This window comes from Rhinoraja longicauda, chromosome 26 (assembly GCF_053455715.1).
Source record: "Rhinoraja longicauda isolate Sanriku21f chromosome 26, sRhiLon1.1, whole genome shotgun sequence".
NCBI classification, from domain to species: domain Eukaryota; kingdom Metazoa; phylum Chordata; class Chondrichthyes; order Rajiformes; family Arhynchobatidae; genus Rhinoraja; species Rhinoraja longicauda.
The window spans coordinates 10872294-10897454 of record NC_135978.1 but is presented as its reverse complement, the minus strand read 5'-3'; the positions used below and the strand labels follow the sequence as shown (position 1 = coordinate 10897454).

Below are 25161 nucleotides of genomic sequence, written 5' to 3'. Positions count from 1 at the left end.
AACATAAATTCTGTTACCCCTCAATCTCCGATGTTCTGGAGAAAAGTAAGGCACCAGTGTTATTTGATGTAGTATTCTACTGCTTCACTCCTGTTTACTCTCCCAATTTATGGGGTATCAGCTAAAGCTGCAATAAGGAAATGGGACCCTAAATATTCACATGGAGTAATACTGTACCATGTCCACTGAAGAATCACAGAGTTCCTCACAGCGTATTCATGGGGTAATGGTTGTGTGTCATGCAGAACCCGGGCATTTACCCTTTTGCTTTCCATATATCTTTCAACATTTGAGATGAATGTTTACCAGTTTCCCAAGTTGATGATTTTTCTGGATCTTGTTTCGTAGCCACTGATTCACTACATGATGTTTCTGCTATTAAATAATTAAAGGATGTTCCTTTGGGAAGGAGATGAGGAGGAATTTCTTTAGTCAGAGGGTGGTAAATCTGTGGAATTTATTGCCACAGAAGGCTGTGGAGACCAAGTCAATGGATATTTTTAAGGCAGAGATAGATTGATTCGTGATTAGTACAGGTGTCAGGGATATGGGGAGATGGCAGGAGAATGGGGTTAGGGGGGAGAGATAGATCAGCTAGGATTGAAGAGACTTGTTGGACCGAATTATGAACACAGTATCTTACACACGTCCATTTTTCAGGCAGGAGCTCATATAATGAGTACTTGCAATGTCCCAATGGACCAAGCATTATTCTGTCTAAGCTCAACATGTATGCACAGGATTTTCTACACTGCTTACTTGCCTCGGCCAGTATGTTTGGAAGCTGTAAACATTGGGAGATGTCAGTGGAGAGACGGAATACATTTTAAAATGAGGCATTGCAATGTTGGGCATTAGTATAATATATCAATGGGAAGGGCCTGTTGCTGTGGTAATGACACAGAACCTTTGTTCAAGTTACAATTATTAGCGCCAATGCCCGAACAAATAATCAGTACTCTGTGGCAGTTTATTCTGAAACTAGCAATTTTAATTAACTGGTGAATCTAAAGTTACAAAATCCGAACCATTCTTTTGCAGTATAATTTAGTATAATTTAAGATGTAAGAATTCTATATTAAAAACAAAAAAGACAAACTTTTATCCTTTATGTTAATTTATCATTATAGGTACATTTAGAAAATATTTTATTGGTTGATATTATTTTATTGATCATTAACTGACTGACCTTGCAGCCAACAGGGTTAGACAACTTAATTCTTTAGTGAAATGGGCCCTTTGTTGACAGAGCAGTGTGTAACCCACTATCATAAGCAACCCAGGGTAATGTGTAACCCATTCTCACAAGCAATCTTTCTACAGCTAGAGTTCTATGCCTGAAAACGAGTTCTGTTATGTGATCTGAATACTTCTGCTAAATGTAACACTCTAGTGCAAGACTTCAAATAAATTATGAATATAAACCAAGTACACGATATTTGTCTAAGAACCATACCTCTAAAACAAACGCTAGATGTAATTCTGAGAACACTTCAACACACATTCATAGAGGGATCCTTATTTTTAGAATAAACTCACGTGGATCAAGGTCAATCCAGCAAATCTTTATGAAGCATTTACCTGAATATGTCATCGGTCCCATTTCCATGGCGAATATAACTGAGCTGAATGGTCTAGAAATAAGTGAATCTAAACGTGAATTAATCAGGTCCAGCAGATTATAATCCAGTAAAAACTAAATTGGATATACGATACACATATTGCATTAGGTTGTTCTCGTGCTTTGAAATTTGACGAACGTCAGACAAGGGAAAATTATGTTTGCAATCGTGCAGTGATGCATGATTTATTAGATTATGAAGAATGCCAGTAATTAAATTTATTATTAACCTAGATATCATTTGAAAAAGGGATTCAAGAACAGCGCGTAATATAAAATGGGCAATAAAAAATGGGAAGAGTTCATTGTAAGCCCAGGGGTTTTTTTAAAATGTGCATAACCAGAGAGAAGGTATGACAGCCAAAGGATGGAGAGAATTTGTGCTTGGATGAAGGTAAGGTAGAACCTTACCTTCAGTCAGAACCTTTTTACCTGGGTGTAAATGTCAAAGACTAAGGGGTAGAGTTTTAAGGTGAGAGGGGCAAAGTTCACACGGCTTTTTACACAGAGGGTGGCGGGTGCCTGGAATGCGCTGCCAGGGGCGGTAGTGGTGGCAGAGCTGATAGTAGCATTTAAGAGGCTTTTAAACAGGTGCATGGATATGGGAATAGAGGGATATGGATCATGTACAGACAGATGAGATTATTTTATCCTTGCAACATGTTCAGCACAGATATTGGAGATCAGTGTGGGGATTACTAACATGCAAGGGCAGCTTGAGATCAAGAAAGAAGCGATGTTGTGGCTCTAGAAGAGCACAAATAAATGCCTGATGGGATCTATCCCAGGTTATTGAGAGAGGCAAAAGAGAAGACTGTAAAGGGCTTGAAAAAAGACCTCCATCCTTTCTAGCCACAGGTGAGGTCCCGAGGGACTGCAAAGCAGCCAAAGTTGTTCCTTTATTTAAGAAGGGAAATAGGGAAAATCCAGGTAATGATAGGCTGGCGAGCCTCATATCTGTGGCAAGGAGACTATTGGAGAGACTTCCTAGGATTAGGGTTTACTCTCAATTGGAAGAGAATGGGCTAATTAGGGTCAGTCAGCGCTGCTTTGCTCATGGCAAGTTATGTCTTGGTTGCCAAACATTTCTTTAAAAGTTGAAACAAAAAGGCTTGTAACTGCTGTGTTTTTGATCATTGTAAAGCAAAACGGGGAAATTCTGTGGATTGTAAAATCAATTGTTGCTTAGTCATTGTATTAGATCTCATCTCGCCCAACAGAGGATGTACTTCCTGCGGCAACTGAGGAAACACAATCAGCCACAGGCAATGATAGTCCAATTCTATACTGCTATCATTGAGTCCGTCCTCACCTTCTCCATCATGGTCTGGCTTGGCTCAGCCACCAAGCACGACATCCGGAGGCTGCAACGGATCGATCAGCTGAGAAGGTTGTTGGCTGCAACCTTCCCCCCATTGAAGAACTGTACATTGCAAGGGCCAGGAAGCGAGCGGGCAAGATCATCTCTGACCCTTCTCACCCTGGCCACAAAAGCTTTGAAGCACTTCCCTCTGGAAGGCTTTGAAGCACTTCCCTCCGGACTGTCAAAGCAGCCACAGCCAGACATAAAAGCAGCTTTTTTTCCACGAGTAGTAGTTCTACTCAATAACCAAAGTCTGTAGTCTCTTTTTTGCTCCGGTTTATTTTAACCCACATGTTTAGACTGTAATGTTGTATCCTTATTGTTTTGATGTGTTTATGCTTTATTCTTAATTGTTAACTGTGTGTTTGGGTTGTCATTTGTGAGCGGAGCACCAAAGCACCAAAGGCCAATAAACTTATTAATTCATTCATCCTGTAGTTTGAGTCAGTCAAGCACAGATTATAAAAGTTTTCATGTTCCAGCTGCAGCTCTTATAGTACATCGTGTAATCACTGCACAAATTCCCACCTCGCCCACCCAGCCAAGAAAGGTGGACTATTTGGAACATAGGAAGAGTAATAAAATCCATAGAGAAAAAATAAATTCACTGCCCTCCGGTCCATTACAATAGCAGGACAAACCCAAATTACCAAGGATTTCAAGGCATGTCTTCTTTGGAAGGTTGATTGAAATACTGATTTTGGTGAGATAAAGTCAAGAGCATGACATTTTTCAGAAGTGAGGATTGCAGAAGAGGAATGAGAGGAATAAATTGGGTAGATGTACAGAATCTCTTGCCCAGAATAGGGGAATCGAGAACCTGAGGACATAGATATAAGGTGAAGGGGAAAAGATTTAATAGGAATCTGAGGGGTAATTTCTACACAGTAAGGGTGGTGGATGTGTGGAACGAGTTGCCAGAGGAGGTATATGAGGCAGGCATTATTGTAACGATTAAGAAACAATTAGACAGCTACATGGATAGGACAGGTTTAGGTGGATATGGGCCAAACTCAGGCAGGTGGGACCAGTGTAGATGGGACATGTTGGTCGGTATGGGCAAGTTGGGCCGAAGGGCCTATTTCTACGCTGTATGACCCTGTGAAGATTTCAATTGCCGCGGCCGCCTGTAAACATAAGTAGCGATGTAAATTTAGGCAATTGCTTGCTTAATTAAATATTATCACTAACCACATAATGAAAATGTAGTCAGTCTTCATGCAATGCAGCTCAGTACAGGCATCAAAAATGGTTGTAATATTGTCACCATGGAATGCATAAAGGATATTGATTATTCTTACAAGAACCTGGAAAATCCTAAAGACATTTCTGTAGGAAGGAGAGTTATAGTTGGAGGGATAGAATTGGTTGGAATCATCCCACAAAGTGACGATAACAGTCATAAACCAGTAGTTCTATGGTGAGAGATAGGTTGCACGCAGTTACATTGAAGAATTGAAACATAAGCAGAGGCAGAGTAGAACACAAATCCTGTCCCAGAAGAAGTCTGAAGAAGGGTGCTGATGCAAAACGGCAGCTGCCCATGTCCTCCAAAGGCGCTGCCTGACCCACTGAGTTACTCAGCCCTTTTACAAACATAGAAAATAAGTGGAGTAGGCCATTCGGCCCTTCAAGCCAGCAATATGATCACAGCTGATCATCCAAAATCAGTACCACGTTCCTGCTTTCTCCCCATATCCCTTGATTCCGTTAGCCCTAAGAGCCCTAACATTTTGTTCTATACGCGATTCAAGCATCTACAGTTCCTCATGTCTCGCTGTTGCCTTTCCAGATTGTGAGTTATCATCGCTTTGCTTCTTGCTTTTGAATCTGTTCCTTTTAAATTGATTAAAAATGTTCTAACAGCCTAGTAGGTGCAAATGGCAAGTGACATCAATGGGCACAGCAATGTTATGTTCACAATTGACATTGCTATAGCTAATATACTTGACCTCCTGCTTCCAAAGCTCCAATGCTGCTAGCCTCTATGGCTTCATACCTGAATTTGCTGCATCTCCTGAGGTCTCACCACTTACTTACCTGTCGTTGCATTCTCTAGTCACTTCCTGAGGTCACATTTCCATTGCTAATTGTTAATTCGTTTGTTTGTGTCCCTATTCGCATTCCACGTGAACTTGCTCCAGCTATGTCTGGTCCACTTACCATGTCACCCCCACCATCCTCGTACTTCCCATAGTCTTAGCTCATTGCCCAAGTTGTTCACTGTGCTGCCTGCACATCCTCACTACATCCTTACTACTCATCCTTACTAGCTCATTGCCCAAGTTGTTCACTGTGCTGCCTGCACATCCTCACTACATCCTTACTACTCATCCTTACTAGCTCATTGCCCAAGTTGTTCACTGTGCTGCCTGCACTACCCTTACCTGACTAAATCTGCAGCAATACAAAATAAGACATTGTACAATGGCAGTTACTGTGAAAATAGACTTTATTTCAGTAAAAACATTTCTATATAGAAATAAAGGTAAAGGTTTGACTGTAAGAACTTAGGCTCTGCTCACCACTACACTCCATGCAGAGCAGTCAGACACAATCTCGATGATACATGCAAAACAAGACGTGGAAATATTTACAAATGTCAAAATCAACCATATAAACTCTTCTTTACAAAATCGTTTGATTGTATCTTATAAAGCCATGTGCTAGAATTTAAACATGATGGCTTAATCTTTAACGTATGAAAATAAGTTCTATTTTATGTCTGACAGCTGCTCAGAAGCCTGGAACACAAAGCAGGTATGTTTCCCAAATCAGGGTGTCAGCTCAACACTGGCAGGGTATTGCGATTGGCATCTGAATTTCCGTTTTCACGCTCAGTAAGATATCTTTCTTGAATAAGGCAGAGGATAAACCTTCCTGTTGCCTGTGCATAGGCATGTAATGGATCAGATCTCAAATGTGTGGGCAGTTCCGTCAATAGATGTTATCTACCCGTTCTGCACCCAGCCCTCTGCAATGCTCACAGAACTTCAGGATCTGGTGTCAGATGAAGAATAACGAGTTTTCATTTTGCTTGTCCATCTCATTTTGCTGTTCATTCCTGATTAATTTTTTTAAAATGTGTTTTCTTGAGCGACAAAGCAAACATTAGAACTGCAGTCCAGATTGTAAACCCCCTGTGCTGCACTTGTTCCAGTTTGGATTTGATAAATAGTGGCAAGCCAAGAATAATCCTAATTATGTGAACACTGAAGAAAGGACATAAGTAAACTGAACACAGCATGAAATTCAGAGAGATGCTAAGTAGCAAAGACTTTTCTGATAACCAACATGAGCTTACCAGCCAAGTACATTGCTGTTGTTACTGTTAACACAACTAATCAGTGGGGCTTTGCCACATCTCTGGTTATGTGCTCGAGACTCCACAGCCTGCCTGAGTGTATTATAACAAACTGAGAGATTTATACCACTGCAAAGCTAAACAATACTGCCACATAGTTACTTGAAGAAAACAATTTTCTGGGTTGTTAAACAGTCACAGTTACATCAATGCATGAAAGTTATTAGTCACTTGGCTTCTCACAGTTATAGATGAGAAGATGTGGATATTTCCAGCAGGTTAAAAAATTCATGGATTGTAGTCATCACCGTCAGTGGAAAGGCATTCTCTTCTATCAGTCACTGTGGCTACTGCTCAGCAAGTAATCAGGACAAATTATAAGTGTTGACCAAGTAATTGGCCAATTGCAATATTACGATAAATGGAGAAATGAATTTTTAAAAGGCGGAAAGGAAGGTGGAGGTTTCTCCAGAGTTTCACAGCAGGAGCAATGTTCTGCATTTTTGGATATAATCTCTCTTCAATGGTGACAATTTGCTAAGCGTGTAGTGCACATCAGAAGCTTATCATCATCTGGATGAGTTTCACTCTGTTTCACTGGTTTACATGAGAGCTCCTTTGATTTACTGGAAGTTGGGTGGAGATTTTTCCTCTACTGAATCCAACTATGAGTTGTTACTTTTAGTGGTAATCACCCACACACTAAATCCCAGATCTGATATATTCTTCCACTGTGGTTGGATCCAACTTGCACTATTATTTATATCATAAGTATAACTTCATCCTTTTTGGTGGAACACCGATTGTTCTCTTCGGGATTCGAGATGAGAGTTAGTCATGCTGACTGAATTACAAGTAGGAGTTTCACTCTTTTCATGGATTCCAGGTGAATTATTCTCTTTTACTGGATCCCAATCTTTTGAATAGTTTCTTTCCTTTAGAAAAAAAGCCCTTTTTCTTCTTGCTGTTGGAATTTTCGTTGTATCCGTGATTGTCCAAACACCCCGCTGTCACGTTGGGATGGATGTTCAATGTCCCAACGCGATTTGAATCCTCTTCCTCGTCCAAGCTCAGCTGGTAGAAGAAATTTTTTAAAAGTCATTGATATATTGCTGTAAACAGCATAGAAAAATTTCACATCCACTGTGATCTCAGGACACACAAAAAACCCACAGCCAACCTCGTGCAAACTATCGTACAGGTGAATGTGCCCAGTGCTAACATATGTCAACAGTCACACTGTTTCTTAAACGGTCAAATCCTGGAAATCTTACCACAGTCACCACTGTGTCATTCAAGATTGTTCTTCCAAATAAAAGGTTTAAATCTTCTCAAAGAATAGCTGATTGGCATCTATACAGCTGGTTAACACATTGCTCAGAATCATGAGCAATGATGATCAATCAAAAACTAATTATTCTTACCTGAGAATATATTGCTACTAAATTATATATTGCAGTTTCCCACATACAGCAGAGAGTACTGAACAGTTGATTTCTATATAATAGCTGTGATTGAAATGATTGCCTCATGGGATAGCAGAATTCTCTGCACTTCTTCAAAATATGCCTGGCATCACCTTGAAATCTAAGCACCATGACTCTGAGTAACAGAGAATGGTTTGATTTTATTCCTGAGCATCACCCAAAGGAATCATCTGGCCCACAGAGGGATTTTTGCCAGTTATTAGTTCCGTCACGTGCATGGATTGTAGTCATCACCAATCATCTGGCCCACAGAGGGATTTTTGCCAGTTATTAGTTCCGTCACGTGCATGGATTGTAGTCATCACCGTCAGTGGAAAGGCATTCTCTTCTATCAGTCACTGTGGCTACTGCTCAGCAAGTAATCAGGACAAATTATAAGTGTTGACCAAGTAATTGGCCAATTGCAATATTACGATAAATGGAGAAATGAATTTTTAAAAGGCGGAAAGGAAGGTGAAAATTACTAGAAACAGAAGAAGAGCATTTAGTTTTAAATCTTGAAATCTTAGGGTTTCAACAAGGACATCTGCAGTGCACAGCATAAACATTGCTAATCATAGAGGGGGCTTCATTAATTATTGCTCCCATCTGCATTAAATTACACATGCCACACTGCTTGGATGATTTTCAATTAATAATATTAACCTGGAATTTGCAAATGAGCATTACAAAATAATTTATGGTGGATATGGAATTAATTTTTTCCTATTGCCCTAAATATTTTATGTTCATTTTAATTTATTTTAAAATTAATTTAAACATAAGTAACTCTTCTAAAATCATTTTTCATATTAATCCTATTGATCAGATTTTATATGATCATGTTGGGTTAGGAGGGAGAGTTAGATCAGATATAATTGAATGGCGGAGTCGACTTGATGGGCCGAATGGCCTAATTCTGCTCCTATTACTTATGACTTTATGATCCTTGTAGTGTGAAAGTATCTCAATGCCAAATGGACATCATTTGTCGTCCATGCCAATTAAACTCACTCTGCTTTTTCTGTAACCGTCTTTACCTCCCTGTCACTGTGAAATGAAAACTGTTCTGCATCAGTTTCATTGCAGACAATACGATCCCCTCCAGTGCCATTTACACCACTGCCACACACGCATGCGAGCACACAAAAATTGTCCATTGACGTGAATTCACTGCCATCAAAAGGATGATGTTTAAAAGCCTCCAGTGTTGAAGGAACGGAGACCTGGGATTGGATCATTTTGATTTACCTTGAATGAAGTGGCATATTAATTATTCATCATGTCCATTTTTGTTTATTCTTATTTGCAGTTCACTTGTCAAGGTATAAATGCAAACAATGGGCCAAACAGGAAGGAAGACACAGTGGGAATGGGCACAAAAATGACATATGGTGTTAACAGTTGGCCACATACCAGTCATGTAAATATAGCTCTGTATTGTGTTCACCACAAATATGAGATAACAAATGGCACAGAAGTAAGCCGAGATAGATTTAGCCAATCTACTTGGTGGCAAAACATACTCCAGGTAATGAAATGAGTCATTATGATGATTTAACGAGGCCATTCCTGTTCCAATATACAACCACCCAAGATGAGCCAGATGGATCATGTTCTGCACAATAAAATGCTGATAAATCAGCATCCTTGGATATCTGGACTATTGGATATTACTCCTGTGAATATCACAGCACACTTATAATTCACATTTTTTTTAAAATAGGTTACAGGGTGGTATAATTTTATCAGGGAACTGGGTGAGTATAAAGAAAACCCGGAAACAAAGCAAAGTGAATTTAAAGAAAGTGCAGGAAACGGGCCCGGGTTTATTGGAAGGGAACGTGGGAGACCAAACCAGATGAGCTAGATGCTGAATGATCAGGATTTCCAAATCAATTAGATACTGCTTTATTGGAATTTACTATAGTAGTTTACGCTCTGGTTACGAGGAAAACAGACACTACCATGTATTTTGTGATGCTATTTTTTACTTCTGAATAGACATGAAAAAACTTGATGGAAAATTTAATACTTACTTGTTTTTCTTTTTTCGTAATGTATCATTTTACATCATATGTGAACTTTAAGTACAGACAAAGGCCTATCTGATGGCATGATAACTGTGGGTTACGATCACTTGACGTTAGTTATTATTGAAAAGCTATGGGCTGAAGATTGTTAGGCAACGGCAGCAAAAGCATGCTAAGTAAACAAGGAGGTATGAGCAAGGAACAACCAACCTACAAATCAACCTATTTCACAAATAAGAGGCTTCAACTATAAGCAACCAGATATGAGTGAACATGTAGTACTGTGGCTGTCAGCCCTTCTGTGACTTATATGCCAGTTACTGTCACAGTGCAATTGTCCCACCTTCAGCAGATCGTACTTTTCCTACATCTCTGGGTGACATGTTAGTGAAACGGCAAAATTAAGAGAAAATTGTATGTAAATTGTATGTATGCAGCATGATTGAGGATGTGTCCAGTTAGCAGATATTGGAGTGGCCCACCGAACCTCACCAGTCTACTCCTTATAAACCCAGGCGTTCCAGCCAGAGGAAAAGGAAGGAGGAGAGGGCAGGAGGGAGGGGAGGGAGGGAGAGAAAGGGGAGGGAGGGAGAGAGAGGGGAGGGAGGGAGAGGGAGGGAGAGGGAGAGAGAGGGAGGGGAGGGAGGGAGAGGGAGGGGAGGGAGGGGGGAGGGAGAGGGAGAGGGGAGGGAGGGGAGGGAGGGGAGGGAGGGGGAGGGAGGGGGAGGGAGGGGGAGGGAGGGGGAGGGAGGGGGAGGGGGAGGGAGAGGGAGGGAGAGGGAGGGGAGGGAGGGAGGGAGAGGGTGGGGGAGAGAGGGTGGGGGAGAGAGGGTGGGGGAGAGAGGGTGGGGGAGAGAGGGTGGGGGAGAGAGGGTGGGGGAGAGAGGGTGGGGGGGAGAGGGTGGGGGGGAGAGGGTGGGGGGGAGAGGGTGTGGGGGGGAGAGAGGGTGGGGGGGAGAGAGGGTGGGGGGGAGAGAGGGTGGGGGGGAGAGAGGGTGGGGGGGAGAGAGGGTGGGGGGGAGAGAGGGTGGGGGGGGAGAGGGTGGGGGGGAGAGGGTGGGGGGGGAGAGGGTGGGGGGGGAGAGGGTGGGGGGGGAGAGGGTGGGGGGGGAGAGGGTGGGGGGGGAGAGGGTGGGGGGGAGAGGGTGGGGGGGAGAGGGTGGGGGGGAGAGGGTGGGGGGGAGAGGGTGGGGGGGAGAGGGTGGGGGAGAGAGGGTGGGGGAGAGAGGGTGGGGGAGAGAGGGTGGGGGAGAGAGGGTGGGGGAGAGAGGGTGGGGGAGAGAGGGTGGGGGAGAGAGGGTGGGGGAGAGAGGGTGGGGGGGAGAGGGTGGGGGGGAGAGGGTGGGGGGGAGAGGGTGGGGGGGAGAGGGTGGGGGGGAGAGGGTGGGGGGGAGAGGGTGGGGGGGAGAGGGTGGGGGGGAGAGGGTGGGGGGGAGAGGGTGGGGGGGAGAGGGTGGGGGGGAGAGGGTGGGGGGGAGAGGGTGGGGGGGAGAGGGTGGGGGGGAGAGGGTGGGGGGAGAGGGTGGGGGGAGAGGGTGGGGAGAGAGGGTGGGGAGAGAGGGTGGGGAGAGAGGGTGGGGAGAGAGGGTGGGGAGAGAGGGTGGGGAGAGAGGGTGGGGAGAGAGGGTGGGGAGAGAGGGTGGGGAGAGAGGGTGGGGAGAGAGGGTGGGGAGAGAGGGTGGGGAGAGAGGGTGGGGAGAGAGGGTGGGGAGAGAGGGTGGGGAGAGAGGGTGGGGAGAGAGGGTGGGGAGAGAGGGTGGGGAGAGAGGGTGGGGAGAGAGGGTGGGGAGAGAGGGTGGGGAGAGAGGGTGGGGAGAGAGGGTGGGGAGAGAGGGTGGGGGAGAGGGTGGGGAGAGAGGGTGGGGGAGAGAGGGTGGGGGAGAGAGGGTGGGGGAGAGAGGGTGGGGGAGAGAGGGTGGGGGAGAGAGGGTGGGGGAGAGAGGGTGGGGGAGAGAGGGTGGGGAGAGAGGGTGGGGAGAGAGGGTGGGGAGAGAGGGTGGGGAGAGAGGGTGGGGAGAGAGGGTGGGGAGAGAGGGTGGGGAGAGAGGGTGGGGAGAGAGGGTGGGGAGAGAGGGTGGGGGAGAGAGGGTGGGGGAGAGAGGGTGGGGGAGAGAGGGTGGGGGAGAGAGGGTGGGGGAGAGAGGGTGGGGGAGAGAGGGTGGGGGAGAGAGGGTGGGGGAGAGAGGGTGGGGGAGAGAGGGTGGGGGAGAGAGGGTGGGGGAGAGAGGGTGGGGGAGAGTGGGGGGGGAGGGTGGGGGAGAGAGGGTGGGGGAGAGAGGGTGGGGGAGAGAGGGTGGGGGAGAGAGGGTGGGGGAGAGAGGGTGGGAGGGAGAGGGTGGGAGGGAGAGGGTGGGAGGGAGAGGGTGGGAGGGAGAGGGTGGGAGGGAGAGGGTGGGAGGGAGAGGGTGGGAGGGAGAGGGTGGGAGGGAGAGGGTGGGAGGGAGAGGGTGGGAGGGAGAGGGTGGGAGGGAGAGGGTGGGAGGGAGAGGGTGGGAGGGAGAGGGTGGGAGGGAGAGGGTGGGAGGGAGAGGGTGGGAGGGAGAGGGTGGGAGGGAGAGGGTGGGAGGGAGAGGGTGGGAGGGAGAGGGTGGGAGGGAGAGGGTGGGAGGGAGAGGGTGGGAGGGAGAGGGTGGGAGGGAGAGGGTGAGCTACCTGGCCAGGCCTGAGCACCAGTGCATCCTCTTCAAGGCAGAGACTGAGCAGCCAGGCCAAACCTGAGGCCGCCAGCACCACTTCTTCAAGGTAAGAGTGAACTACAGGGTCAAGTCTGAGCGTCATGCCTCCTCCTTTGAGATCAGGACTGAGCGGCCAGTATAAGCCTGACAAGGCAAGAGTGGACTGCAGAGACAAGCCTGAGATCATCGTGCCTCCTCCTTCAACATCAGGACAAGCTTCTCCTCACATGTGCACTGATGGCAAGGGGCAGCACACCTATGCAGACCAGGATGTTCTAGTCACTATAAATAAACTATATCACATGAGTTCACCCTACTGTGAGGTTGGTGTGGTATTGTTACCCGTCTAATCCTTGATGCTACAATGCTGAGCAAAATCAAATTTCCATTAAAAAGGTGGAGTCATAAGCACTAATTAATTTGTATTTACTATTTCCACTCCTGATCAATAATAATGGATAATCTAATCCCATTTATCTAATAAGCTATATGGTGGAGGTATTATCAGAGCCGATGGCAATGAAAAAAAAGAGCCTTATTATCGTTGACTATGAAACTACTAGATTGTTCTGAAAATCCATCTGCTTCTCTAATATCCTCAAACAAAGGAAACCTGCTATCCTTGAGCAAAAGCCAAAGTGCTGGAGGAACTCAGTGGATCAGGCAGCATCTATGGAGGAATGATAATTTGATGTTTCAGGTTGGGACCCTTCTTCAGTCTGAATAAGGGACCAGGCCCAAAATGTTGTTTGTTCATTCCCTCCACAGGTGCTGTGTGACCTGCTGAATTCCACCAGCAGTGTAGGAAAGAACAGCAGATGCTGGTTTAAATTGAAGGTAGACACAAAATGCAGGAGTAACTCAGTGGGACAGGCAGCATCTCTGGAGAGAAGGAATGGGTGACATTTCGGGTTGAGACTTGTCTGAAGAAGGGTCTCGACCTGAAAAGTCACCCATTCCTTCTCTCCAGAGATGCTGCCTGTCCCGCTGAGTTACTCCAGCATTTTGTGTCTACCTGTGAGTTCCACCAGCACTTTGTTTTTGCACAACATTCCAGCATTTGTAGTTTCTTATGTTTCCAAACCAGCTATCCTTAGCGGGTCTGGCCTATGTGTGACTCCAATTGCATCAAAGAGGTTGAATCGTAACTGCCCCCTCAGTTTAAGGGGAATTAAAGATGGACAATAAACACTGGCACAGTCAGACATATCCACACCCCAAAAAGAAAAAGAAATACAGAGCAGCAGCTATTGGTGATGGAAATCACAATTAAACCTAATATCAAGATAGTTCCTATTGCAGTTTAATTCAAGCGTGAGTGACACAGCCAAGCACATCTACTATGCCATTAGTTATCCAACGTGACTATAGGTGGAGTGCACCATGAAGACCTACATTTACAAACCGTGCAAAGGACAAAAGGTAAAAGAGCATGATATGGGCAAACCTGCCAAGTGCCTCCTGTAAACTGTTGTCAATTATGTTTTTTATTCTTTTTCTATAAATTGCAAATGGAATCCAAATCTTTCAGTTAATTTCTCATAATTTGGAATGTCTTTTTTTGCAGTTCAGTAGCCGGCAACTCTCTGATCTTGGACTGATTTGCTTCTACGGCTCCCAAATAAATGCTAGAGATCAGCTTTGAGAGTTACAGAACTTTGTATCCCAAATTGATATGTTGTGCATTTGCTGAGTGACTCCACCTCTCAGTTTCTCTCTGGCAGTGGGAGGTGGATGAAATTAGGATATTGTTGGGAGAGCTGTACTGAATCTGTCAACTTGAAGTGCTGTCTGTCGTTCCATTCCTACACATCCACCCACTCCTCTTAATCCAGGAATTTAACTGCATCACTGAAAATCTTGGAATCTGGCAAGTGCTTCCATCTGGAAACATAATAATATCTCCAGGATTTAGTACCATTCCTAAACTACCAGCTATCCCTGCAGATATCCCTTGGTAACTAAATACACCGTCTTTAACTGCATTCCTGCACATCCCTACCGATTGTTCTTTCTATAAATTTTACCCAAATATCACTGTGAGTTATTGTTATTTGCTTTCAAAGGCCATAAGTACTTATTTTGTGGGTGGCTCTGTGATATATCCTCTTAAACAATCAAGAAAAACCTCCTTCACCTCAGTGCTGTCTGTCTAGCCCACAGTTCAGATAATGAAGCCAGGAATGGGAAATAAGTTGTCAGACTAAGGCATAGCATAGATCATAAGACATAGGGGCAGAATTAGGCCATTCAGCCAATCACGGCTGATTTAAGCCCATTCTCCTGCCTTCTCACTGTAACCTTTGACACCCTTACTAATTAAGGAACCTGTCAATCTCTGCTTTAAATGTACCCAATGACGACCTCAACATCCCTCTGTTGTAATGAATTCCACAGATTCACCAGCCTCTGGCTACAGAAATTCCTCCTCATCTCCATTCTAAAGGTACGTCCTTTTATTCTGAGCCCGTGACCTTGGTCTTAAAATCTGTCAGTACTGGAAACATTCTCTCCACATCCACTTCATCTGGACATTATGGATAGTTACATTACCCCAAGAGCAGGTTCATGTTACGAATTGCTAATGTCTACAATTGTGAAGGAGCACGGCCGTTTTTACTATTTATGAATGTTTCCTGAGGTTATGTCTGCCTCCTGTAACTCTGTCCTTTGCACTGGCGTTGTGCTCCCTGCAGAAATGCAGATCCATCCAGTGTGCATACTGCGATGCAAATTACAGTATTTGAAAGCTGCAGCAGTATCTTCAACAACACAAACTTACAAGCCTTCTGGCCGCTAATTACCGCTTGAAATGAACAGCCTTCCTCTGTTGCCATGGAAAAAGGTAGAGAAAAATAATTATAATAAAAGAAAGCTCCGCAAGTGAAAAAAATGAACAAAATAAAGATTTAAATTATAACTAGCTGCTCCAATTAGACCTCCAACAGCATGTAGCTCAGCTACAATGAACTGTACTACTGCAGCATGTGAACATTAACAGAAAGATTCATCTTCGAGGGTTCTGCAATAAACCCTTTAAAAATACTCATATTTACAATTCAGGGTTATTTAACCGACAATTAAAAGGGGAAAGAATATGTTATATATCTTGTTACATAATAAAATGGAGTACGATAAAAGTTTCCAAAAGCGACGCATTTGTCGGCAACATTGTTAATAAAATTATATATATGACTTAAAGGCCTAGGAACAATTATGATAATAAATGAACAGTAACTCACCTTTAGAATCACATGAGAGGTAAAAAAGCTTTCAAAGAATATGTCACTCACAAAAGAGATCCAAAGGCAATATTGATATAACGAAAATATGCATCAAAATATTTCACAGGGAAAATTTTAGATTATATTTAAAAATTGAAGATTAGATTACAAACTTTAGGTAATAGTGCCACTTAAATGATATACACACCCTACAAATAGCAGAACGAATAATCAAAATATAACCAGAATAATGTCTTTTTTAAGGAAACACAAAGTTTTACGCGTTCAATTTAGCCAACCAAAGTCCCACACAACCCCCCACTGGATGTTTCAACCTTCACCTCTTGATATTTATTTTTAAAGATGGGTCCCGTCCCAAAATATCGTTTATCCATTCCCTCCACAGAAGTTGCCTGACCTGCTGAGTTACTCCAGCACTTTGTTTTGATTCCAGCATCTTCATTTCCTTGTGTCTCCCTTCAGTTATCTGTTGGCCACACTCAGTCTATTTGACCCTTCTCTTTCACTTTTGCCTTCTCTCTCTTCATATATAACTTCACTTCAAACAATTTCCATGACCTTCTTTAGTTCTCTCCGACTGCTCCTTCCCTCATCATTCAATATTTCCCTTCTTTCTCTCTCTGAGGACTACTTTTTTTGTCATCAATCCTGTCTCACCTGAAAAGTGCCCTTGCCTTGACTTCTTGCACAATTTCTAAAAGCTTGGCATAAACATTGGATGCATATTCCAGTATTTCACAACAGGAGAATACACAACAGAGGATCTCTTTGTCTCACCTGTTTTTCCTTCTGAACTGCAGTCTGAGGAAGCCTTATCAGGGCATTCCCCTTAGCTGTGTCCACTGTCTCCTCTGCACTTATCAGCTCCAGGAAGTTGGATGGTGCTAGTCCATGTACTCCATTCAGGTCACCCTGACATGCAAAAAACAGAACCTGTCACGTATAGCTCTGCCAAATAAATCATCGTCTGACTGAATAGTGTGAAAAAAAGGTGCAAATTAAAGATTACAACAATGTTGTAAAATCAGCTTTGTCCAAACTGTCATCAAGACTCAATTCCATTTACATTTTTGTTATTATCTCATTTTTCTAAAATTGGAGTTTTGAAAGAAATTGTTTTTAGTTCTATTACTTTATTGGTGGCTTAATACATTGAAACATAAGTAGTCGGCTGAAGAAGGGTTTTACCCAAAACTTCATTCCTTTTCTCAAGAGATACTGTCTGACCCGCTGAGTTACTCCAACTTTTTGTGCCTCTCTTCGGTTTAAACCAGCAATGTGCAGTTACTTCCTAAAAGTAGTTCCAGTAATTTGGGATAAATGAAAATAAATAGATCAATCTGTCTCTATGTGGCCAGTGAGGCTCTGTGGTTTATAATCAACTAATGAAAGAAGTCAATACCCCTTCTCTGAAAGTTCAAGCTGGGCCTGTACTTTAGACTATTTTGTTTCAACTATGGATCAGGACCCTAATTTGCAAAAAATCTTCTTTATTGATTAGACCAGAAGCACATTGTATTTGGACTCCGTTACTTCTTGTTCATGCATCACCACTTTCTCGTGGTTAATACTGTATCCTGAACTACAAAGTGTAAAAGCATTAATAAAAAAATGGGATTGGCTCAATAGATCATCTGCTAGGAACTGCAAGTGGTACCGAATTTGCCAGAAATTCATTAATGTGAGTGGTTGAGGAAAAGAACAAATGATGATGAAATTGACCCACAGACAGAGCTTGGGCTGAATAATGGGTACTTTCCTTAATGAAGAGAAGAAGGATGACATAGGAGTTTGATGCGGTAGATATACAAAGGGCACTGGAGCCTGTGTGGTTAATTTAAAAACATTTATTCGTGGGTAGTGGACAACACAAGGCATGGACTATATTTATTGCTCTTCATTATCCTTAAGAAAGTCATGGTGGTCCAAGTTCATGAACCTGGCAGGCCCTCTGCTGAACATATTCCCACTCTGCTATTTGATGAGGGAATTCCATGATTTTGACCTTATGAAATAATTCCAGAAGTGATCTGAGGGAAGTTTGCAGATAATGGTTTCCATATGCCAAATGTCGAGTTCTTTTGGTGGTGGGATTAAATATCGACACAGATGGATGGATAGATATTAATCAAGTAGGCTGCTTCATCCTCACTGGCACTCAGATACCTCATTAAAATTTACAGAATAATGAAAGGCATTGATAGAGTGGATGTGGAAAGGATGTTTCCACTGGTGGCAGAGTCTAGGACCAGAGGTCATAGCCTCAGAATTAAAGGGCGCTTTTTCAGAAAGGAGGTGAGGCGGAACTTCTTTAGTCAGAGGGCTGTGGAGGCCAAGTCTGTGGATATTTTTAAGGCAGAGAGACAGATTCTTGATCAGAACAGGTGTCGAGGGTTATGGGGAGAAGGCAGGAAAATGGGATTAGGAGGCAGAGATCAGCCATGATTGAATGGTGGAGTAGACTCGATGGGCCGAATGGCCTAATTCTACTCCTATAACATGAACCTGTGTTACATTCACCCAGGAAATATAGTCTGTACTTTATGAATGCTGGAAAAGATGTGAGGTTTAAGCAAATTAGTTATTGGTCAGACTGTTCAGCCTCTTGACCTATTGCAGCCGAAATATTTGAACGTTGTACATTGGTTGATATTATTCATTATGGATGGATTGCAAAGTGATCGACAGACAGGAAAGATAGAATGGGAATAAGAGATTGGAACAATTGGCCTTATATTCACTAGAGTTTAGAAGAATAAGAGTGGACCTTCTTGAAACTTATAAATTCCTGACTGGTGTAGACAGACTACATGCAGGAAGGATGTTCCTGATGGTGAGGTCACTGCCCAGGGGTACATTTAGGACTGAAATGAGGGGAAATTTCTTCAACCAGAGTGTGATAAACCTGTAGCATTCCCGAACATAGAAAGAAGTTGTGGCCAGATTTATTAAATAAAGTCAAGAAGGAGCAGGATATATTTCTAATGGCTGAAAAGAAAGCGGGAACGAGTTACTGTGTTTGGATGATCAACCATCATCAAACTGAATGGCAAAGCAAGATCGAAGAGCCAAATGGCCTGCACTTACCCCAATATTCTATTTTTCTATGTTTCTGTGCAAAAGTCCTTCTGGAGAATTGTGAGAAAATTAAGTTCATAATTTCCCAGGAGACACCATTGTTGTCTTTCTCAGGATAACTATGTCTTCCCAGTGTATCAATGAATTGAAAGGATAATTGCCTTACATCTTTCCTCCTTTGTGCCACAATCCCTCCACCTAGTCTGCAATGCACTGATACCTAACCCTCTCCTCTCCATCTGCCACAAATCCAGAATTCCCCAAAGACCTTGATCAACAAACGTCCCCCCCCCCATCTCTGCTCTCACCCACCCCTTATTCCTGAGGCCGATCCTCAACATGTTTCCCCATTCACCTCTTCAAATTTGTCCCAACCCATCAAGCCCACTCTCCACTCTCAATCTTGAAAAGGTCCATCCTGCCACTCCATTTGAGGCACACCTCTTGTTCCCTATCCCTCCCTATTTAATAATTCCTCATTTGATCCCTCTCCCACTATCTCTGCCTCAAGGCATAGTTCCCAATCTCTCCCTCTCTGCACATCACCCTCAACCTCTGATCCCTCCCCTGATACCCCATTCAAGGTGCAGACTACTTATTTTCCATCACTCTATGTCTCTTCTTCATTCTCCAACCAATTTCCGTGTTCCTCCGATCTTTCACTACAAACCAAAGTACAGGCCTCAAATTCTCTCTCCCCTGTCCGATCACAACATGTTTTGATGACTTGTATTATCATGGCCCTAGTGACACTAACATAGGGTCCTGAAACACTTCTCCCTTTCCCAACACAAATCTCTGATACTTCTCTCATCACATCACAGAACTCCAAAGCCACTCCACCTTTACTTGTGGCCCTTCATCCCTCCAAAACACGGCTTTGTTATTGATTAGCAGGTAGTATTTTATAAATTCTGAAGTGAATGTTTACATTCCACTTAAGCACCTCCACTGTATTTTTACTACAATGTTTTGTAGTCATGGACACACTTGCAGAAACTCACATAATAGAACCCGTCCTCATCCATGTCCCCGTAAACAGCAATGATATCGCCAGCACTGAAAGTCAGCTCAGCCTGTTAAAAAAGAAAGGCAAGGATTAAATCGAGCAGTTCTCGGTTCAATTCTAGGTTTGGCTAAAGCACTCTCAGCTTTTTCCAATATATTTGGCCTATTTTGGATAAGAATAGATTAAATTTATGGCAATGTTCACAATATTGACGGTACGTATTTAATTCACTGATTTTGTACAAAATGCTAAATACCATTCAGGCCAAATAATTGAGTAAAAGAGGCTGGAGGCCATTTGATTAACGAATCTTCAGAGTTATAAGAAACAAGAAGGGTTTGCAAGCAAGTCTGGAAAGTTGTATGCAACTGTTATTTGTCCAATTTTAATGCTCAAGGTGGAGACTAAGATTGAAGAATTATGTTAAGAATTTATAGTGTTCTTGGAATTACTCCTGGCAACTTGGAGCTAGCAATTGATCTGGGGCGATACGTGTTTTACATAAATTTAGTTTAGTTTAGAGATACAGCATGAACCCCACACATCTTTGGAATGTGGGAGGAAACCAGAACACCAGGAGAAAGCCCACGCAGGGAAACAGGGAGAATGTGCAAACTCCACACAGACAGCGCTTTGAGGTCAGGATGGAATCCGTGTCTCTGGCGCTGTGAGGCAGCAGCTCTACTGGCAGTCCTGCCCCTTGGAGCTAGCAATTGATCAGGAGGGATAATGTGTATTTCATAGCACCCATGATTTGGTTGATATTAGTTGCAACATGGTGGCATAGTGGCGTAGAAGTAGAGCTACTTCCTTACAGCACCAGAGACCCGGGCTCGATTCTGACTATGGGTGCTCGTCTGTACGGAGTTTGTATGTTATTCTACGTAGGTATTCGCCAAGATCTCCTCCCACACTCCAAAGATGTACAGGTTTGCAAGTTAATTGGTGCAGTACAATTGTAAATTGTCCCTTGTGGGTGTAGGATAGTGTTAGAGTGCAGGAATCATTGCTGCCCACGTGGGCCGAAGGGCCTGTTTCCGCGCTGTATCTCTAAAAAAAATAACGCCACGTCAAACAGATTGAGAAAATCCATTTAAAGAGGGTTCTGAAATCTGGGACAGGAATGGTAGAGCAGTAAAGGGACTACAAACAGGAAAGGATCACTGGTAAATGTGGGATTGGAATGGATCCAGTATTCGTCTGAAGGTGTAAGAAAATAACTGCAGATTCTGGTACAAATCAAAGGTATTTATTCACAAAATGCTGGAGTAACTCAGCAGGTCAGGCAGCATCTCAGGAGAGAAGGAATGGGTGACGTTTCGGGTCGAGACCCTACTTCAGACTGATGTCAGGGGGGGCGGGACAAAGGATGGATATAGGTGGAGACAGGAAGATAGAGGGAGAACTGAGAAAGGGGAGGGAAGAGAGGGACAGAGGAACTATCTAAAGTTGGAGAAGTCAAAGTTGGGCAAGCTGCCCAAGCGAAATATGAGGTGCTGTTCCTCCAATTTCCGGTGGGCCTCACTATGGCACTGGAGGAGGCCCATGACAGAAAGGTCAGACTGGGAGTGGGAGTTGAAGTGCTCAGGCACTGGGAGATCAGGTTGGTTAAGGCAGACTGAGCGAAGGTGTTGAGCGAAACGATTGCCGAGCCTGCATTTGGTTTCGCCGATGTAAAAAAGTTGACATCCAGAGCAGCGGATACAATAGATGAGGTTGGAAGAGGTGCAGGTGAACCTCTGTCTCACCTGGAAAGACTGTTTGGGTCCTTGGATGGAGTTGAGGGGGGAGGTAAAGGGACAGGTGTTGCATCTCGTGCGGTTGCAGGGGAAAGTGCCTGGGGATGGGGTGGTTTGGGTAGGAAGGGACGAGTGGACCAGGGAGTTACGGAGAGAACAGTCTCTGCGGAACGCAGAAAGGGGAGGGGATGGGAAGATGTCTGAAGGTAGTTTTTCAGATGATGTCAGTGAGGGCAGAATGAAAAATGGTGAGGAAATGGGAGTAGAACTGCTTCAGGAAAACCCAGAGGCAACTGAGATGAAAGGTCTTCTAACTGAACTCAATTGTACCGATTAATTTTGGGTTAGATGTTTTACATCGCTCTGGTACACAAAAGGCTCTTTATTTACATGCATGATGGGTTTTGAGTAATATTTTCTGACTTAGCACAATTGAGTTCAGTAAGAAGATCAAACCTCTCAATTGACTCGGATTTTTCCCCAAACAATTCCCATTTCATCACCATCTCTTACTGACAAAATCTACTTGAAAAACTACCCGTCATCCACAAATGAAAATAGGTGTTCAGTATGCATAATAAATACAGACCAGGGTCAACACTAAGACATAATGTCACCTCTGTGGAAATACAGCTGGGTACAGTCAACAGGATGGATAAATTAAACATTTCATCAGTAATGGGAGAAAGGACAACCTACTCATTAAGTTGACGTGCTTCAGTGAAGTTCGATGTGGGAGTAACCAGCAGGAACATTGTACCCAGTTCACTGATGCAGTGTAGGAGTTGGTTTAATTACATTGTCAGCAAGTGACTACATTTTTAACACAAATGCTTTAGCTGCATTGTCCTGCTACCATCAAATTTACTGTTCTCAAGCACATTGCTCTTCTTATTCAATCGATTTTCAGCAGCATCCAAACTTTATTTTCTATCAATGTCATCATCACTCAATTTATTGATCAAGCTGCTGAAATTCACTCCAATCCTCAGGTCACATAATACATGCGTCCTCTCGTATCACCAGAAACATTACATCTTACCCTTAAATATTCATTTTTATGGGCCTGTGACCTTGCCCCTTATGGGCGAGTTAAACATTCAAGGGAGAGGGAATGAACTGAAGACCGATCACCGCATGTACCCCAGCACATATTTGCAAAGGAGGTTATCCACGAGATAAAAGAGCACGTGCTCCAAGAACATGTGCTCCCTTTCAGTAGCAAATGTCGGGGGAAGGAGCTTGCAGACAGAGAAAATCACATGTGTGTGTTTTGCTGACAATTAGAAGGTTCTCTGAAAAGGCTGTGCAGGATGATTCTCAATACTGCTGGTTTGTTAAACGTAAATGAAATCTCTTTCGTTCGTTTTTGTGCTTTTGAGCAATTTAAATGACATTCTGGTTCAGAAGAGTCCCATTACTCAAATGAATGGGGACACAATGCAGACAATAGTATTATGTTTTTTATAATGGCGTGAACATATTTGAGATGCATCATCACTCAAATTCCGTAGTGTTTTGTAAGCAGGAATTGCAGGTGAACATGAGGTCTCTCATGAAAACCCTACCCCTCCCACAAAAAAATCAGTTATTGTATTAAATCATATGAGCGATCCTCTTTTTTTTTTTGATTAATAAGTACATCTCTTGATGCTCCTGAACACATCATCAGTGATGTAACCTGGGGTTATTGGGTGTTTCGGGTCTTTCAACATCAGGCAACTCAGCCTCAATATAACTTTGCAGCTCTGACATTCATGTCACCTTATTTCACACATGCTGTGTTTCAAATATATATTAAATGCCATGGCAAACTTCCCAAAGGAGATTATGATGAGCCTGAATAATATTCGGTGACCTCTCCCAAAGGATATATATGAAGAGCCTGAATAATATTCCTATCTTCCATATCCTGGAGGCAACTAAATCTGCTCCTTCAGGGGTACTATTGTGGACATGAGTACAGAAGGCCATTGGTTTTCTGCCTGAGTTTAATACATTTAACTGGCTAAGTTCCTATCCCCTGACAAATGTACAACATGGGCTCAGATGTATATCACCTCAATATCCACATTAGGAGAGCTTTCCCTGGGGTCGTAATCAAAAACAGCCACCATCCTTTTCATCGGCAAGTTCTGCAGTGTGCCGCTAGGTCGATTACATTCTGTAACAAAAAGTGAGTTTTGTGTTGAATATCATACACACAATTGGTCAAACAAGTCATGCAACCGAAGTTGATATGAAAAAGAAAATTAAACATTGGGAAAGAGATTTGTTTTAACTTCTATATTGAATATTAATATTGGGAGAATTCTTTATACCTCTGCACAAATATAGGTAGCATAGGGCAATTGTGGATTCGCAATAAATTCAGGCGTTGCAAACAACACCTGGATCATAAGGTCATAAGCAAAGGGAGCTGAATTAGGCCATTCGGCCCATCACATCTACTCCGCCATTCAATCATGGCTGATCTATCTCTCCCCCCTAACCCCATTCACCTGCCTTCTCCCCATAACCCCTGACACCCGTTCTAATCAATCTTAAAAAATAATAAAAATGAATGTTCAAGTGTGGTTCAAAATAGCTGTACAAGACGTATTGTGTTCAATCTTGTTCTCCCTGTTACAGGAAAGAGAAGATTTATGAGGATACAGAACTTAAGGGCATGAGCTGTAGGGAGAGGTTGGGCAGGCTAGGACTTTATTCCCTGCAAAGCAATAGGCTGAGGGGTAAACAGACAGATGCTTTTTTTTCCCAGGATAGGGGAATCAAAGATTAGAGGGCATAGGAGCCTATTTCCTTGCTCTATGACTCTAAAATACTTGCCACACAGGAAACATCTTGGATGTCAGAATCATTTTTGATGAGCAAAACTGATTTCAATGAAATGACTTCAGAAAAATAAGTGGCTTATAAATGATTCAATGAACAAGTGTTTTAAATAGAATGATACAAACTGATTGCATTAATGAGATGCCGAGGAACTTTTGGGTTTGATGATGGGTATAGAACTCATGGCACTGTGAAGACCCTTCTGTTTATCTATATTACATGAAAATTAAGTGACATGTACACAAAACATCAGTCCAATTATAATTATACTGCATTAACATTTAAACATCCTGGCAGGATACATCATTTGCTTATTTTTTACTTTGATACATCTTGACAGGATCATTCTGGATAACTAAATTATGATTTAACTAAAGTTCTAGGCAGTCACTATGTTAAAACAGCTACTCATATTGAAACCAGTTGTGTACATATTTTGGAATAACTGCAGTCCTTTTACTTATTCTGAGTGGAGTTTCAATGATAGAGTTATATAGCATGGAAACAGACTCTTGGGCCAAACTTATCCATGCCAACCTAGGAGCTAGTCCCATTTGTCTGTATTTGGCCCATCATCCATCTCAATCTTTCCTTACCATGTTCCTGTCCAAATGTCTATTAAATGGAACTGTATCTGCCTCTTCCATTTCCTTGCACCCATCATCTTCTGTGTGAAAATGTTGCCTCAGGTCCCCTCACCGTAAAATATATCTCTTGTTTTAGACTCCAGTTATAGGAGTAAAGAGGTTCTTATAGGAGTAAAGAGGTTCTTCTGCAGTTGTATAGGGCCCTG

The 25161-nt window shown here is 43.2% G+C and overlaps 1 protein-coding gene across 10 annotated transcripts in view; it reads right to left on the bottom strand.

Annotated features, from left to right (window-relative positions):
• Nucleotides 1-5484: 5484 nt before the first annotated feature.
• The window catches only part of tspoap1 (TSPO associated protein 1), a 182883-nt gene continuing 163206 nt past the window's right edge, over nucleotides 5485-25161 (bottom strand). For 9 of the 10 annotated variants that reach the window (XM_078422547.1, XM_078422541.1, XM_078422545.1 and 6 more), the window contains 4 exons: nucleotides 23594-23697; nucleotides 19790-19861; nucleotides 16485-16619; nucleotides 5485-7362 (listed from right to left, as the gene is read on the bottom strand). In XM_078422547.1, the coding sequence (XP_078278673.1) occupies nucleotides 7180-7362; nucleotides 16485-16619; nucleotides 19790-19861; nucleotides 23594-23697 (494 nt within the window). In that variant the 3' untranslated portion in view covers nucleotides 5485-7179. Of the gene's footprint in view, nucleotides 7363-15244; nucleotides 15290-16484; nucleotides 16620-19789; nucleotides 19862-23593; nucleotides 23698-25161 lie in introns of all 10 variants that reach the window. The other variant, XM_078422549.1, reaches the window with a different exon arrangement.